The 15113-nt window shown below is 54.0% G+C and overlaps 3 protein-coding genes across 3 annotated transcripts in view; 1 reads left to right on the top strand and 2 right to left on the bottom strand.

Annotated features, from left to right (window-relative positions):
- Positions 1-98: 98 nt before the first annotated feature.
- TMEM198 (transmembrane protein 198) lies at positions 99-6967 on the bottom strand. The gene is made up of 4 exons (XM_069104506.1): positions 6767-6967; positions 2607-3182; positions 1362-1564; positions 99-998 (listed from the first exon to the last, which is right to left on the bottom strand). The coding sequence occupies exons 1-4, from the start codon at positions 6930-6932 to the stop codon at positions 861-863; spliced, it is 1083 nt and encodes a 360-aa protein (XP_068960607.1). The 5' UTR covers positions 6933-6967; the 3' UTR covers positions 99-860.
- A 1367-nt stretch (positions 6968-8334) lies between these two features.
- On the top strand, positions 8335-12188 carry CHPF (chondroitin polymerizing factor). Its single transcript, XM_069104505.1, is given in 5 exon segments — positions 8335-8740; positions 9468-10038; positions 10155-10337; positions 10428-11326; positions 11328-12188. Coding segments are annotated over 5 exon segments (2316 nt in total). The 5' UTR covers positions 8335-8438; the 3' UTR covers positions 11689-12188.
- Positions 12189-12349: 161 nt separating this feature from the next.
- Positions 12350-15113, bottom strand: part of ASIC4 (acid sensing ion channel subunit family member 4) — a 22859-nt gene continuing 20095 nt past the window's right edge. Inside the window, exons 2-5 of the mRNA XM_069104400.1 lie at positions 14146-14377; positions 13956-14035; positions 13607-13711; positions 12350-13458 (exon numbers count right to left, since the gene is read on the bottom strand). Of these exons, the coding sequence (XP_068960501.1) occupies positions 13345-13458; positions 13607-13711; positions 13956-14035; positions 14146-14377 (531 nt within the window). The 3' untranslated portion in view covers positions 12350-13344. The remainder of the gene's footprint in view (positions 13459-13606; positions 13712-13955; positions 14036-14145; positions 14378-15113) is intronic.

The raw sequence follows: 15113 nt of genomic DNA, 5'->3' as shown, positions 1-15113 counted from the left end.
TGGCACATTTATAAAAGATGTAAAACAGGAGGAGAAGAAGGAGAAGGAGGAGAAAGAGGAGGAGGAGGAGGAGGAGGAGGAGGAGGGGGAGACAAAAGCACGAGGTGTCTGGAGCGGAACAAGACACCAGACATGCACCGTGTACAAGCTCCCAAAACCCACCCACCCAGTCTCTCCACCCCCAAACCCTCCCCCATTGCCTCCCTCCACTCCACCCCAGGCAGTTCCAGAGACCCCTGCCCACCTTCCACCAAACACTGATGGAGCTGGCATCCAGCAGAGGAGGAGGGTGGGGGACACAGGGCCAGAGGGCATTGAAGCCTCCCCCAAGACAAAAGGTATGCAGCCTGAATAAAGAGCCTACGCAGAAAGTAGCCCCAGCCCATGAGCTGGGGATGAGGTGACAGGGTGGGCCTTTCCCACCAACATAGGCATGCAGGGGGATGGCCCTAGGACCAAGAACATTGAGAGAGAGAAGGCTGAGTGTTCCCCTGGAAGGAAGCCCTACACACCAGAGATCTAAGGCAAGGGGGCTGATATGTCCCCTCCGCCTCCCCCCCCAACATACAAACACACCACTCCTGAGTTCAGCCCCCAAAGGCAGATCCTTTTCCTTTGAGGGCTTATATGGGCCGAGTGTAGCCCCTGAGGGAGGGGTCTGAGTAGATTGCCCTCAGGCTGATCATCTTATCCCCCCCCAGGGAGCTCTGATCAGGGGGCCAGCCCTTGGGCAGGGAAGGAAGCCCTGGTCCTGTCCAGTCCACAGCACAAGGACAAAGCTACCCCCCCCAACTGGCAGAGTCAGTGTCTGAGGTGTCCAGAGTCAAGTTTCAGGGTCTCCTCTGATTAGATGAGTTAAGCTATACTCGAACAGGGGGTCCTGAGCCAGCTGTCAGTGGCACTGTTGAACCACATTCATAATCCAGGTCTACTGGGGGTGCCACAAAACTGCTCAGAGAATTCCCCGTCTGCCGGTCCCGAAAACTCTGAATGTAGCTCTAGGTAAAAGAAATGACAAATCTGAGATTCACCCCCAAATCCACACTAGGGAGACCTCCCCATCCATGATCTATTTCCCAAAATTCCTACTCCTATAACACTCTACCCTAAAATCCATAAGCCTAAGACCCCACACTCTAACCTCAAAATCTAGGGTCATGAGACCCTGAAGGAGTAGGTCCTGTGACTTGGAAACCTTAAACCTTTCTGAAGCCATGACCCCAGATGCCAGCAAACAATGCCTGACCTCTCTGTGGTGTCCAAAACCTAGAATCAGCCAGACCTAGATGCCACAGTCCTGAACACCCTCCTCACTAAACAAAGCCAAGACAAGCAGGGATGTCTAGACAAGGGGTACTCACAGGGGAGAGCACGTCTCCATTGAAGCGCTTGACCGGCACAGGCCTTCGTCGATAGCCAGAATCAGGAGGGCCAGGCTTTGGTGGGGCCCGGCAACTCCGAGAAGGAGCCCGAGGGGGTCTCTTCCTTCTTCGCTTCTCCTTGCGCTCCTCACGCTGTCGAATTCGCATCAATTGTACCCTCCGCTGCTGCCGGCTAATCACCACTGGGAGGGCAGGAGGTGTAGGGAAAAGTGACCACTGGGTACCCAGGCTCCTCCACTCCCAATCCTCATCGCTTCCTAAGTTATGAGCTCCAAGCTCCTGAAATCTACCCTTTATCCCTGATTTTTTCATCCTGGATGTACTCCCCAATTCATTCGTTTGAGGTTAATGGAGGCTGCATTGGACTTGTCATTTCAACACCTGGATTCTAGCTCTAGCTCTGACTTAGTATCCGTGTGACCTTAGAAAAATTTATTAACCTCATCTGCAAATTGAGAATAATACTTGCTTTACCTACATTAGATGGTTGTCAGGAAGAAAGCGCTTTATAAGCATGGAAAGCACTATTTCTGTCTCTTCCCCCTTCAAAGGGTCATTAGGAGCACACATTCCCCGGCCTCCCTACCTGGGTCATTCCTCCCCTGCCTCTTTCCATCCCTTAGTGTCTCTCACTCTCAGTGTGGAGGTGTTCTGCCTTCCTTCATGTCCACTTATCCCCATCCTCTCTCCCATGATCCCTTCATATTTAGTCCAAAGTATACCAATATAACCTTAATTTCCTTTATCAATCTTCCCTCTCCTCCCCTTTTTGTCTATTCCTGCACCCCATCCCAATACTCGTGGGTCCTCAAGTTTTCTATTTCCCCTATCCCCCATTTGGTAAGAACCTGAATCCTAACAATTTAGGACTCTAGACTTCCCCCCACCCTCTGGTCTGTAATGGAGAACACTAATTTGAAGTCAAAGGGCCTGGGTTTAAATCTCTGCTACGTGACCTTGGACAAGCTGTATTCTCTTTCTGGGTCTCGGTTTGCCTCCTTAGAGAGCTAGACCATATGACCTCTAACATTCCTTCTGGCCCTAAATCTTTGATTCTCTGCTGTGCACCAACCCTTAATGTATAAATCCCCTACACCACCCCACTCCTACCTACATTGTTCATCCTTGCTATGAATTCCCTCTGCTGTTTCTAGCCTTGCCTCCAGCTTGTCTCTGCCCTCTCCACCACCCCCAGTAGCTACCACCCCCAGCATGATGTCTCACCCTCTGTGTGTGAGTCCCCCTCAGCTGTGACTCTCCACTGTACCAGGATGCCCATCAGGCTGAGCAGAGGCCAGATGGCCAGCAGGGCCCAGCTCCGCCAGCAGAGTGGAGGCACCGGGGCGGCCCGGAGCCTTTCTGCAGCATAGCGCCCCAACAGCAACAGTTCTGCAAAGTAGTCAGCAGCTGCAGCAATGAGGGCAGCCCCGGCCACAGCAGTGGCCAGAGTGGTGAATGGCCGAGGCCAGCGCAATGTGAGCAGGGCACACAGCAGGCCCCCTCCCAGCAACAGCCCCAGTGGCCCCCATACAGAGCCTGGCTGGTAGAAGGGTCCAGAGCCCATCAGGGCAGCTGCCCCCAGCAGCAGCCCAAGCAGCAGCCCAACCAGAAAGAGCCCCACACTGCGCACCAGCATGGCCACCAGCCCGCACAGCAGGCCGATGCCTAGGGCGATACCCGCACTTGCCCCAGCATTCAGCTGTGTCTCCAGCACCCGCTCTCGGTAGCAGAGCAGGAAGATGACCACTGAACCGAACAGGAGTCCCGTGAGAAAAAGCACAGCCTTGAAGCAGCGGTAACCTGTAGGGAACATGGGTAAGGGGCAGAGAAGGGGCTAAGACCAAGGTCATGGAGCAGATCTGAGAGGTGAGGGTCATGGGATGTCAGAAAGATGAGGGTCATAAGGGGTCAGAGAGGGGATATAGAGATAAAAACAGATCAGAGAATGAAGGTCAAAAGGGGTCAAAGAGATGACAGGTCAGAAGGATAGGTCAGTGGGACATCAGAGAAAAGGATTGTTTGGTCAGAAAAATAAGGGTAATGGGATCAGAGAGAAGGAGGTTATGGAGAACCAATAGATTAAGGTAACTGGAGGAGAAAGACAGTCAGAGAGTTGGGAAATCTGAGGGCTTGTGGAGATGGTCAGTGGGATGTGATATTCAGAAACACACTCCAGGAAGGAAGAACACTGTTTTTCTCAGTCATACCTGGGTCCCTTTCCAGTTCATATCTTGCCCTTGATTCCTGAGCCACTAATGTGAACAATCAGTCATCAGTCCTTATCTGGCTTTCAAAATACCTCAGTTGCTCCAAATTCTCCTGGCCTACATATGAACCTCTGCCTTCCTTCTCCTTTAGTGTTCCCAAGCCAGAGGATGGATTTTTTTTTCTTTAGTAAAGAACTTTACTAAACTTTAAGGAGAGAAGGGGAGAAATAAAATCTATGTACAGAGTAACTGTCAAGCTATAGATCACAGTAATTTTATCCTCAAGTTCCCCTAGTCTAGTCACAAAAGGCTAACACAGCCTCCTGGGCCAACTAGCCATATGTCCTGGCCTTCTCTCATTACAGGGTCATACATCCTTCTCCACACCTCCCTTCAACTCTTTTTCTGGGTTCCTTCACTCCCAAAGATAGCGAGTTCTCTGATCCTTCCCAACAACATTAATCTGTCTCATTATCAAGGTTGAATCCACTAACAGTAGGGACATTTCTTCACATGGAGAGGCTGTAGAGATGATGTTATGAAAAGCTTAGAAACCAAGATATTGTGGGGGCCCAGAGAAATGATGTAATGGGAATTAGAGCAATGAAGACCTCTGCCTGAGGGGTGGGTGGAAGGTCGGGAATATGGAGGGAGGAGGGTCTAAAAAATGGGGTAATGGTAAATCTGAGAGACAAGAGTTTATGAGGTCAGAGAGAGGTGAAGGCCTGGAGGGTGGGAAATATCATAAAGGGCCCAAGAGATGGGGTCATGGTTGTAGGACATCAGAGAGTCCAGGGAGTCAGAGACATGGGGTTCATGGGAAGCTAAAAGATATGAACATAAGTTGATCAGAGAGCAAAGTTATAGAGGGTTCAGATATGAGGGTTGGGGGGAATTAGAAATGTGAGTCATGGGGTCAGAGACTGGGACCCTGAGGGGGGGCCAGAAAATGGGGACCATGGGGGTGTCATAGAAATGGGGATCAGAGCAAGGGTTAACAAGGATACACAAAATGAAGGCCAGGTTGGGGAACTCTGAAGGCAAAGGTATGTGACAGACAACTTATCTTTGTGTATGTTTGGAGTGGTGGTATATTCTATTTTTGAGGCGATAGAAAAAAGTTTTGTTAGTTCTTTAGGGGCATCAAGGAGCTGTGGAAAGAGGATTGGAGAATCAGAGTTCAAATTTTACCCCTGCTATTTCCTACTATGCTACCTTGGGCTTAACCTCTCTGGCCTTCAGTTTCTATATTTTTTTAAATTGGGGTGGGGGTAGAGGGGAAGAGAGAATGAACTAAATGATCTCTAAGACTTCTTCCAGCTTTAACTCTATATTCCTATGACTCTGATCCAGTTTTATGTTTGGCAGAAGGAAGATAAATGCTAAGTCCACCCTGGTAGACAGTTCAGTGGAGGGCATTTTGTTGGTGCAAAATGTCATTCTTTTGGGCAGATGAGACCATAAAGGAGGCAGACACTCTTAGTCCCAGGAAACTAGCTAGGTAGAATAACTTACCATCCAGCACTACCCAGGTTAGAACTGAATCATTTTCTGTGTTTGGATTTTTTTTAATTTAAGTTCTAATTACCTTGCCCTAGTATATTCTTGGTAGCTAGGTGGTACAGAGTACTGGATAGAGCACTGAACCTGGAGTCAAGAAAGACTTGAGTTCAAATCTGGCCTCAGATCTTTACTTACTGTGTCACCTAGGGCAAGTCACTTAACCCCTGTTTGCCTTGGTTTCCTCATCTGTAAAATAAGCTGGAGAAAGAAATGGCAAACCACTTCAGTATCTTTGTCAAGAAAACCCCAAATGAGGTCATGTAGAGTTGGACACAAGTGAAACAACTGAACAACAACAAAACATATTTTTAATTTGCACATGCTTTCCCCCCTTGTAAATAAATCTAGAAATTGACTCTTTTTGTCTCTACTTTGTGCCATCAGGGGTTTAAAAGGAAAGAGAAAGTAGATACCAGCACTGGGCACCCAAGTTATGGTTGCAGCTGCAAAAGGAAGGAAAAATAGTCATTAAGAAATAGGTACAGGAACTCTCAAAGACTAAGGAACTAGGCAGGATTGGGAATCGGGAAGGCTAGAGAAGCATGGTGCCCGGAGTTGTGGTTCAGTAATCTGGTAAATTTAGAAAGTAATGAAAAACAAAAGCCCTGGGTCAAAGAGCAAAGGTGCCCCATACTGTTCCAATGAAGCAAGCTGATTGAATTGAGCAAAATCTAAGGGCTAGGTCTGGGTCCACTAATAAAAGTGGTCAGAGATCAAGAATCAAGAAAGAGATTGCAAACCAGAAAACACTGGGGTTTACGGACTTGGAGTAAGAAGACCTGAATGAAAGGTAAGAGTTTAAGGGACACAAGGAACCAAAGATGTGAAAATTGCATAAACATCAGACTTAGAGCTGGAAACTACCTTAGAAGTCATTTAATCCAACCTACTCATTTTACAGATGAGGAAACTAAGGTCCAGAGAGATTAAGTAGGTAGTGAAGGTATCACTCTAGTAAAATGTCTTATGTCAACTGGAAGCAAGTGATGTTGAGACACTTAGTACACAATTTAGGGTGCAAATATGCACCATTCAAGGTGAGGGGTAGAAATATCTGGATTGGGGTCAGGGAAAATGGAAGAAGGGAGGGGATAGACTGCATTCTCATCCAGGTGAACTCCTAGGTCATCTATAATTTGCCCAGCATCCTTAGAAGCAGCAACCTGGCCAAGCTCATAAATACACCCCCCTAGATTGGGCAACATCTTACAGAACCATTACAACTCCACCATAAGAGATTCAGTCACAGAGTCTATAAAAAGGGATAGATTCACAGAAGGGAAGGAGGAGGCGGCATACACAAGAAGCAGCCTTGGTCTTGGCTTCCTAGATTCAGCTACTATTAGGACTGGAAGATGCAGAAAGATTTCACCAACCCTGTCCCCTACCCTAGCTCTGAACTCAACCACCAAAGTCACCAAATTCCCTCTCTTTCCAGCACTATACAAAGACATCAGGAAATAACTGGGGTGGGGATAGAAGGGGAAGAAGTGTGAGGAAATGAATGAGATTAAGATGATGGTTTAGGGAAGGATCTTTGGAACCCTCAGAAAAGGGGTTTGGGTGGAGGGATTGTCCATATGAGCTGGGATTCCCCAGGGATCTGGGCCTCACCAAAGAAGCAGTAGACAACACCGAAGAGACAGCACATAGTGCAGACGAGGGAGGGCAGCGCCTGGTACCTCCGCTCCGGGGGCTGCTCACAGGGGATGCCCCAGAGAGGTTCATCTGGTTCAGGAGGCAGCAGCTGGAACCGCAGTGTCTCCACAGTGCCGGACATGGTGCCAAGGAGGGGAGAAGTGTGTGGTCACCCACCTGGGGCAGCCTGGCAGAGAGGGAACTGGGGTCACAAAAGTCCGTGTCACCAGGATGGGAGCCAGGGTTGAGAGCTGGAGGGTGGTTAATAGACTAGGAAGTCTTTCTAAAAGGACTCAGTGGGACATTCTCAATCACAGGGGAGGGCACTCAAGCCCACCACTTAGGATCCAGGGAGAGGCACACAAGTTCTCCAGCTCCAAGGCCATCATAACCCCAGGGTAGGGTAGAGGGGAGAGAACCCTAGTAGTTCTGAAGGAGCCAGAGAGACGAAGTGGAATGAAGTAAGCTCTGTGACTGGAAACAGAGGGACCAGGAGAGATGGGGTGAAGGGTGAGGGGGACAGAAAGTAAGGAGTGGTAGGAGATTTCAAAGGACTGAGGTTAGAGGGTCCGGGCTATAGATAAAGAGGACCAGGGTCTGAAATAATAGTGGGAGGTGGGAAGGTTGGGGAAGAAGGAACCTAGGGCAGAGGCGCCGAGGGCGGGGGGGCGGGGGGGGCCTAAGGCTGGGGAGGTGGTGGTGGAGGAGGAGGAGGGGAGTCGAGGCAAGGGCCGAGGAGTTCTGGAGCGGGGAGGGGGTCCTCGGAGAGCGGGTTGGTAGGGACGCCAGGTGAAGAAAACAGTGCATTGTGAAGGGGCTGGGGCAGAAGGGCTGGTACCTGCACGGCACTGCCGCTGCTCCGCCGGCTCCTTGCTTGGGTCCCGCTCAGGCCCCGTGGCTCCCGTGGCTCCCGTGGCTCCCGTGGGCTCGGGCTGCAGCTCCAGCTCCAGCTCCAGCTCGGGCTCAGGCAGGCCCGGCGCCACGGCCCCATGCCCAGCAGCCCGCCCGAGGCCTCTTGGTGCTGATGGACAGCTCCGGTCTCTGCTCCTGACGTCACTCCGGGCGCACCACCCAGGCGGAGGAGGGCTGCTCCTGACGTCACCACCCCGCACGCACCCGTCCGCGCCGGGAGAGGGGACGGACTTGGCAGGGGCCGGCCCCCGAGCACAGAAGAGGGGGCACTTCCGGGCGGAGGAGGGGGCGGGGGTCGGCGGTCTTCTGTCCCGCCCCGCTGCCCGCCCCCCGCTGGAGCGGGAGCGCTTGGCTCCACCCCCGAGGCGGGGCCGTTCCAGTGACACGTCGGACGGTGGCGGCGACTGCGGCCGGTCCGGGAGGCTCCGGACCTGCCAGCGACCCCTCGGTTCGGGTCCAGGCGAGTCGGAGTCGAGACGCATCGCGCCTACGGGCTCTGGCTCACGGAGGATCGCGCCGTCGCGGCGCTCCCGCCCCCCTGCTCCCGGGCCCCGAGCCCGCCCCCATCCCCTCACCCCTGCTCCTGCTCCCGCCCCCCGCCGAGAGCCCCCCGGCGAGACACCCCCAGCCGAGCGCGCCCCCTCCCCAGCGGGGCACACACCTCCCCCTCCCTGGGTTGGGGGCCGGGCCGGGCTGGGGCTGAGCCGGAGCTGATTCCGTCTCCGGGGCCGGGGCCATGCGGGCTTCTCTGTTGCTGTCGGTGCTGCGGCCCGCGGGGCCCGTGGCCGTTGGCATTTCTCTGGGCTTCACCCTGAGTCTGCTCAGCGTCACCTGGGTGGAGGAGCCCTGCGGCCCCGGCCCGCCCCGCCCCGGGGACCCCGACCTGCCCCTCCGCGGTTATACCAACGCAGCCCGCCGGCCCAACTCGGTGCAGACCAGCCCGGATCGCGAGCGGCCCGAGGACACGGAGAGCTGGGAACCCCGCGTGGTGCCCTACCGCCCCACGCACTCTAGCCAGATCCCCAAGAAAGCAGTCAGGTAGGAGACACCTCTCCCTCCGTCCCGCCTCTCCCCCACCCCCACCCCCCCAGCCCTAAAACAAGTCAGCAGCCCGGTCACCCCTCCACTTCTCCACTTCTCAACAAAAACAGCCGGCCCCGGAGACCAGCCCAACGTAGACTGGAGAGGGAGCCGCGGAGGGGACTGCGGGAGTTGGATCCAGCCTGGGCAGGAAGGGGCCGGCCTGGGCCAGGAAGTCTTTAGTCCCCAATGACTTCCTATGGCCCTGCATCCCTAAGGAATGGTGGGGCCCTGCGGGGAGGTGAGGGCCAGCCTGTCCTGCTGCCAAAAGTCACCTTCCTTCCTTTCCTAGGGCTCCGGAGGGACTCCTCCCTGTCCTGGAGTTTTCTTATTCCCTTGGTTAGTCTGGTTAGAGGTACAGTTCAAACACTTGGGAGCTTGATCCCAAGGCAAGTCAGGATCTCTCTGGACCTTTATAAAAACAGAGATAGCCCTACTGGCATAGTGGATGGAGGGCCAGCCTTGGAGTCAGGAAAACATGTTCAGATCCTCCTTCTGGCTCATGCTTCACCTCCCAATGCCATAGTCACTTCCCTACAGCACATTAACTACAGTGTCTACGACTACAAGCTACAGAGTAGTTGCATTGGTGGAGGGAGTTCCCACATGGGGAGTTCCATCCACCAAAGAATTCACTGGTCAGGACTGGGAGTTGTCACTATGAACTCAACTCCCTCTTCTCTAGGACCCGATACATCAGCACAGAACTGGGCATCCGGCAGAGGCTGCTGGTGGCTGTGCTCACCACCCAGGATACCCTGCCCTCCCTCGGTGTGGCAGTGAACCGGACACTTGGACATTGGCTGGAGCAGGTGGTGTTCCTGACCGGCAGAAAGAGTCGCAGGGAGCCCCCTGGCATGTCAGTGGTGGTGCTGGGAGAGGAGCGGCCTATTGGGCAGCTGCACCTGGCCCTTCAACACCTCTTGGAGAAGTATGGGGAAGATTTTGACTGGTTCTTCCTGGTACCAGATACCACCTATACAGAAGCCCACAGGCTAGCCCAGCTGGCTGGCCACCTCAGCCTAGCCACAGCCTCTCACCTTTACCTGGGCCGGCCCCAAGAATTCATCGGAGACCCTACACCAAGTCGATACTGCCACAGTGGCTTCGGGGTATTGTTATCCCGAATGCTCCTGCAGCAACTACAGCCACACTTGGAGAGTTGCCGAAATGATCTTGTCAGCTCTCGGCCTGATGAATGGCTGGGCCGCTGTATCCTTGATGCCACCGGGGTCAGCTGTACAGGCGAGCACCAGGTGGGGAGTTGGGCAAGAGGGCCTTCAGGAAAGGGAGCGGGGTGGAGCATGGAGAGCCAGGGCTGGGGATAGAGAGAAATGGTCCCCCTTACTCCTTCCCCTGTCCCCGGCCCCAGGGCGTGCACTATAACTACCTGGAACTGGGCGGTGCAGGGGAGGCGGTGCAGGAGGGGGATCCCCACTTCCAGAGTGCCCTGACTGCTCACCCCGTAAGGGACGCCGTGCAAATGTACAAGCTGCACAAGGCTTTCACACGAGCTGAGCTGGAGCGCACCTACCAGGAGATTCAGGAGCTGCAGGTGAGGGCCCAGATGCCGTGGGTTGAGAGTCGGTGGGAGGCAGAAGGGATTGTGGTAACCTGTCTGACGCCCTAATCTTTCCCCACCCAGTTGGAGATCCAGAACACAAGCCTGCTGTCTGTGGATGGGGAACAGGAGGCATCCTGGCCATTAGGCATCCCAGCCCCATTCCGTCCATCCTCTCGATTCGAGGTGCTGAGCTGGGACTACTTTACGGAGAAGCATGTTTTCTCCTGCGCAGACGGGTCTCCTAGTTGCCCTCTTCGAGGAGCTGACCAAGATGACGTGGCCGACGTGCTGGGGGCTGCGCTGGAAGAGCTAAACCGCCGCTACCACCCTGCTCTTCAGCTTCGTAAGCAACAGCTGCTCAACGGTTACCGCCGCTTTGACCCCACCCGTGGCATGGAGTACACGCTGGACTTGGAGTTGGAGGCGCTCACCCCGGAGGGGGCCCGCCGGCACCTCACCCGCAGAGTCCAGCTCCTGAGGCCGCTGAGCCGGGTGGAAATCCTGCCGGTGCCCTATGTTACCGAGGCGTCCCGCCTCACCGTGCTGCTGCCCCTGGCGGCAGCTGACATCGACCTGGCACCCCACTTCCTGGAGGCCTTCGCTGCTGCCGCTCTGGAGCCAGGGGACACTGCGGTGGCACTGACTCTGCTTCTACTCTACGAGCCACAGCAAGCCCAGCACGTGACCCACGCCGACGTCTTCGCATCGGTCAAGAGCCGCGTGGCGGAGCTAGAACGTCGCTACCCTGGCTCCCAAGTACCCTGGCTCAGCGTGCAGACGGCGGCCCCATCACCCCTTCGCCTGCTGGACCTGCTCTCCAAGAAGCACTCGCTGGACACGCTCTTCCTGCTGGCTGGGCCGGCCACAGTCCTCACTTCTGATTTCCTGAACCGATGCCGGATGCACGCAATTGCCGGCTGGCAGGCCTTCTTCCCCATGCACTTCCAAGCCTTCCATCCTGCCGTGGCCCCCCCCACAGGGCCCGGGGTCCCCTGAGCTGGGTAGGGACACGGGTCATTTTGACCGCCACGTGGCCAGCGAAGCCTGCTTCTACAACTCTGACTATGTGGCCGCCCGAGGGCAGCTGGCAAAGGCTTGGGAGCAGGAAGAGGAGCTTCTGGAGGGTGTGGATCTGTATGAATTGTTCCTGAAGTTTTCCAGCCTGCACGTGCTGCGGGCTGTAGAGCCTGCCCTGCTGCAGCCTTACCGACACCAGCCCTGCGGGGCTCAACTCAGTGAGAGCCTCTATCACCACTGCCGCCAGAGCGTCCTGGAGGGCCTGGGCTCCCGGGCTCAGCTAGCCATGCTGCTCTTTGAGCAAGAGCAAGGAAACAGCACCTGACTTTTCTGGAGCCTCTGTTTCCCCGGTCCACCAGAAGCACAGAAGACCCTCCCTCCCCTTCCTAAATTCAGAGCTGCTCTGCCTCCAGCCCTGAAAGCCTAGCTCTGGATGGGGACCTCTAGCCTCAGGGTTCGGAAAGAGCCAGCAGCAAGCAGCAGCGATCTGAGGACAGGACGGTGTTCTCTGATCTGGGTACTTGAGGGAGAGGCTGGAACCCTTCCGACTCACCTTGCCCTGCGGACTCCCAATATTTGGGCCATGGCCTTTTAAGTATTTATGCAGAAAAGTCTGCTTGACGCCAGCACCCCTCCTACCATGGGGAACCCAGCACAGGGGGAGTGGGGAGCTGTAGATGAAAGTCTGGATAGAATCACTCTTGGCTTTGAGGGCCAGGATTACAAATAGAGTTTGATGGGTGGTTGAGGAGTACCTAGAACCTAAAATCCCACCTGTCCCCTGATGAAGCTGATTGCCTTTAATAAACCAGCTGAACTTGTAGATGTGAGCTCAATTATTCCTCCTTTCCGGGGGGGGGGGGTCTCACTTTCCTCCAGCCAGGGTCTGTATTCCACTTTCATCTCGAGAGTCCCCACAGCCCATAACCATTCATGTCTACACATGTACATTGACTGCTGTGCTGAACACACACACACACATACAATACTTGGTGACTTTTTATTTCCATTTGTTTCACAGATTTAGGAAATCAAACTCAAGGTTGGGAACAGTGGGGAGTGATAGAAGGGTCCTGGGGAAGACCCTTCTATCCTACCCCCCTCCACCAACCAAGATTAGCCAAGGGTCTGACAGGCCTTCTGCCACTGAGATTCATTAGGGTCCTTTGAAAGGAAGCAAGAATGGAAGTTGAGGGAGCATGAGAAGGTGGCCTTAGGAAGGGAGGACCAGGAGCTAGGTAGAGGGGTGCACTTGGGGGGCAGACCAGGCCAGCTGGGGCCATTCCCATTTACCCTAACAGAGGATGGGGCTGTGCCAAGAAGCCTGAACTAGGGCCAGCCCAGAAGCCCCTCATCCCCGGGACACAGGCCCCTCCCACTCCCACATACATACTTAATCCCAAGGTCCCCATCCATGGTTCCTGCTCTCTAAGTCCAACCACCTTTCTCTAATTACTATTGACCCTTTCCCACCCCTATTTCACCCTCACCCCACCCTCCCAAGCTATTTACAAATATACAGAGGGTTTTGGTTTTTTTTTTTGTGGGTTTTTTTGTTTGTTTGTTTTTTTTATTGAGCAAGGATCTGCACCACTCCCCAGGTATGTGATCTACTCACATACCACCTGCCCTCTCCATGGGACTCCCTACCCTGATCCTGAACCAGTCCAAGGCCTGGTTCTCCAGCCCTCAGCTGGGTCCTGGACTATGGTGGGATAGTCTGGGCTCCTGGGAGTAAGGATTTGAGGAGAAGTGGGGAGAGAGGAGAAAAAAGGAGTTTATGGCCAGACCCTGGGCTACTAGATAAGTGAGGAGGAGTAGCTGATTTCCCTGCCACTCCCTGGGAGCTCCCACTGGCCCTCCCAGCCCTGGGAAGTCACTGTATTCTGCCCCAGGGAGGAAGGGGCAGAGGTCCTTGGCTCCTCCAAGTGCAACCGTGGAGGGGCCCAGATGCTTATCTCCCTCCTCTGAGAACACCATCCTAGCAGGCAAAGTCTTCAAAGAGACCTCCAGGAGGGCCATGAGGGTGGTGGTGGTTGGGGAGTAGACTGCTGGCCCCCCCAGCCTCAGCACAGCCTCTTCCTGGGCATGAGCTCTGCAGGGCAACAGGTGGGAGGGCAAGTAGTCAGAATAAGAGCAGCCCAGACTTCATAGTGTCTAGTGGATGGGAGTTCAACACTAAGACATTCCCCAGAGAGGGTGAGGAGGGGCCAAGCCACAGGTTCTCAGAAATTTCCCTTTACCTGTTCCTTCAGCTCCTGCAGCCCTAAGGTAGAAATGCCTCCTGTTGAGGTCCTAAGGGGTGGCTTGGGGCGGCGCCATGTCCTCTTCAGCCGGTCCCAGGACACCTTTTGTTAGGGTTCAGGAGAAAGGGGAGTGGATTCAGTGGACTGGGGAAATCATAGGATCATAGATTGAGAGCTAAGAGGGGCTTTCATTTTACAGGTGAGGAAACTAAGACCCAGGGAAATAGAGACATTCAGGAGAGCCTGTTTTCCCCATGATAAAAAGCTGACTTGCTCAGGTTTTCCCAGTGACTGACTCCCCCTCAAGGCATTCACCCTCCTAGCCCACCAGGATCCCCATCCTTGCCTCATAGATGTAGTCAAGGATCTCTAGAAAGGTGAGGACACTGGCCCCAATGAAAAGCCCCATCTGACCTCCGATGTCACCTGGGGGCAGAAATAGCACTGTATCAGGGGAAGAGCAGGGGGTTAGGAGGCCAGGCCCAGGGCAGAGCCTACAAGACCATCCAAGGCACTGTTGGGGGAACAGGTCTCACCCAGGAGGGCAGACAGGCCATAAGCTGCTCTCTGCTTCACAGACTCAGAGGTTAGGGCTTCAAAGAAAACATCCAAGACCAAGAAGTTCTCTCTGTGGAAACATTCCATGAGTTCAGTATGGCAAGCCATCTGGGACCAGAGTGGGACAGAGAACAGAGGCAGGGGGGTCTGGTAGATTGACAAGGGACACAGAGTGGATACAGGGAAAACCGACCCCAGCACACCCCTTATCTAGGACACCCCTGGAAGCTGTGATAGCTCAGCTACTGCAGTGTGGCCAAGCAAATAACTGGTGGCCTCCACCTTCCCCTCAGAGATCACCCATATGGGGCTTGTGTCTTCAGAATGTAGGAAAAAAGAGATATGGAACTTCCTCCGTGATCTCCCAGAGAACAGACTCACACATCTCAGAAGATCTCCATTCCCTATTCTATCCCTTGGAAAGTATTGGATTAAATGATCTCTAAGGGCCCTTCAAATTCTGAAAACTGTATGATCCTTATTCCTCCTCATTCCTACTGTCATTGACACCACCTCATCCATTCCAGAATTTACACTGGTCCCCTTCTACCCAACACATGAAGTACAAACTCTTCAGCCTCATTCAAGGCCTCCTCTAACTTGGCCCATGCCAAGGTCTCAATGCCGCCATACTTCCCACTGTAGCCCAATATACACCCTCAGTTCCATTCTTGACTATCCCACGAACAGCATGATCACAAGCCTCCCTGTCATTGTGTATGCTGTTCCCCTCCCTGCAATGCCCTCCCCCGTTGCCTACCTAAATCCATCAAAGTGTGCCCCAAGTCTCACCTTCTCCATGAAACCTTCCTTGACTATCACGGCGATCTCTTTTCTCTTGATTTCTATAGTGTTTAGTCAGTTCTGTGAAGTTAGCATTTAATTTTGGTTTTGCCCACCCAATAAGACAGTAAACTTTATGAGGTCAGGGGCTGTGTCTTATCCA

Source organism: Petaurus breviceps, unplaced genomic scaffold (genome assembly GCF_028583685.1).
Source record: "Petaurus breviceps papuanus isolate PSGF00001 unplaced genomic scaffold, PetGlider_PUasm1.0 688, whole genome shotgun sequence".
Taxonomy (NCBI): Eukaryota; Metazoa; Chordata; class Mammalia; order Diprotodontia; family Petauridae; genus Petaurus; species Petaurus breviceps.
The sequence above is the reverse complement of the archived record's forward strand: the minus strand, read 5'-3'. Positions and strand labels throughout refer to the sequence as shown.

Excerpts from the sequence above, each read along its gene's own strand:
- TMEM198 (XM_069104506.1), bottom strand. The coding sequence starts at position 6,932 with ATGTCCGGCACTGTGGAGACACTGCGGTTCCAGCTGCTGCCTCCTGAA. Across the intron at positions 3,183-6,766 it reads TGTTGTCTACTGCTTCTTTG|GTTACCGCTGCTTCAAGGCT; the intron begins GTGAGGCCCAGA and ends TGTTCCCTACAG. Across the intron at positions 1,565-2,606 it reads GGGGGACTCACACACAGAGG|TGGTGATTAGCCGGCAGCAG; the intron begins GTGAGACATCAT and ends CTGCCCTCCCAG.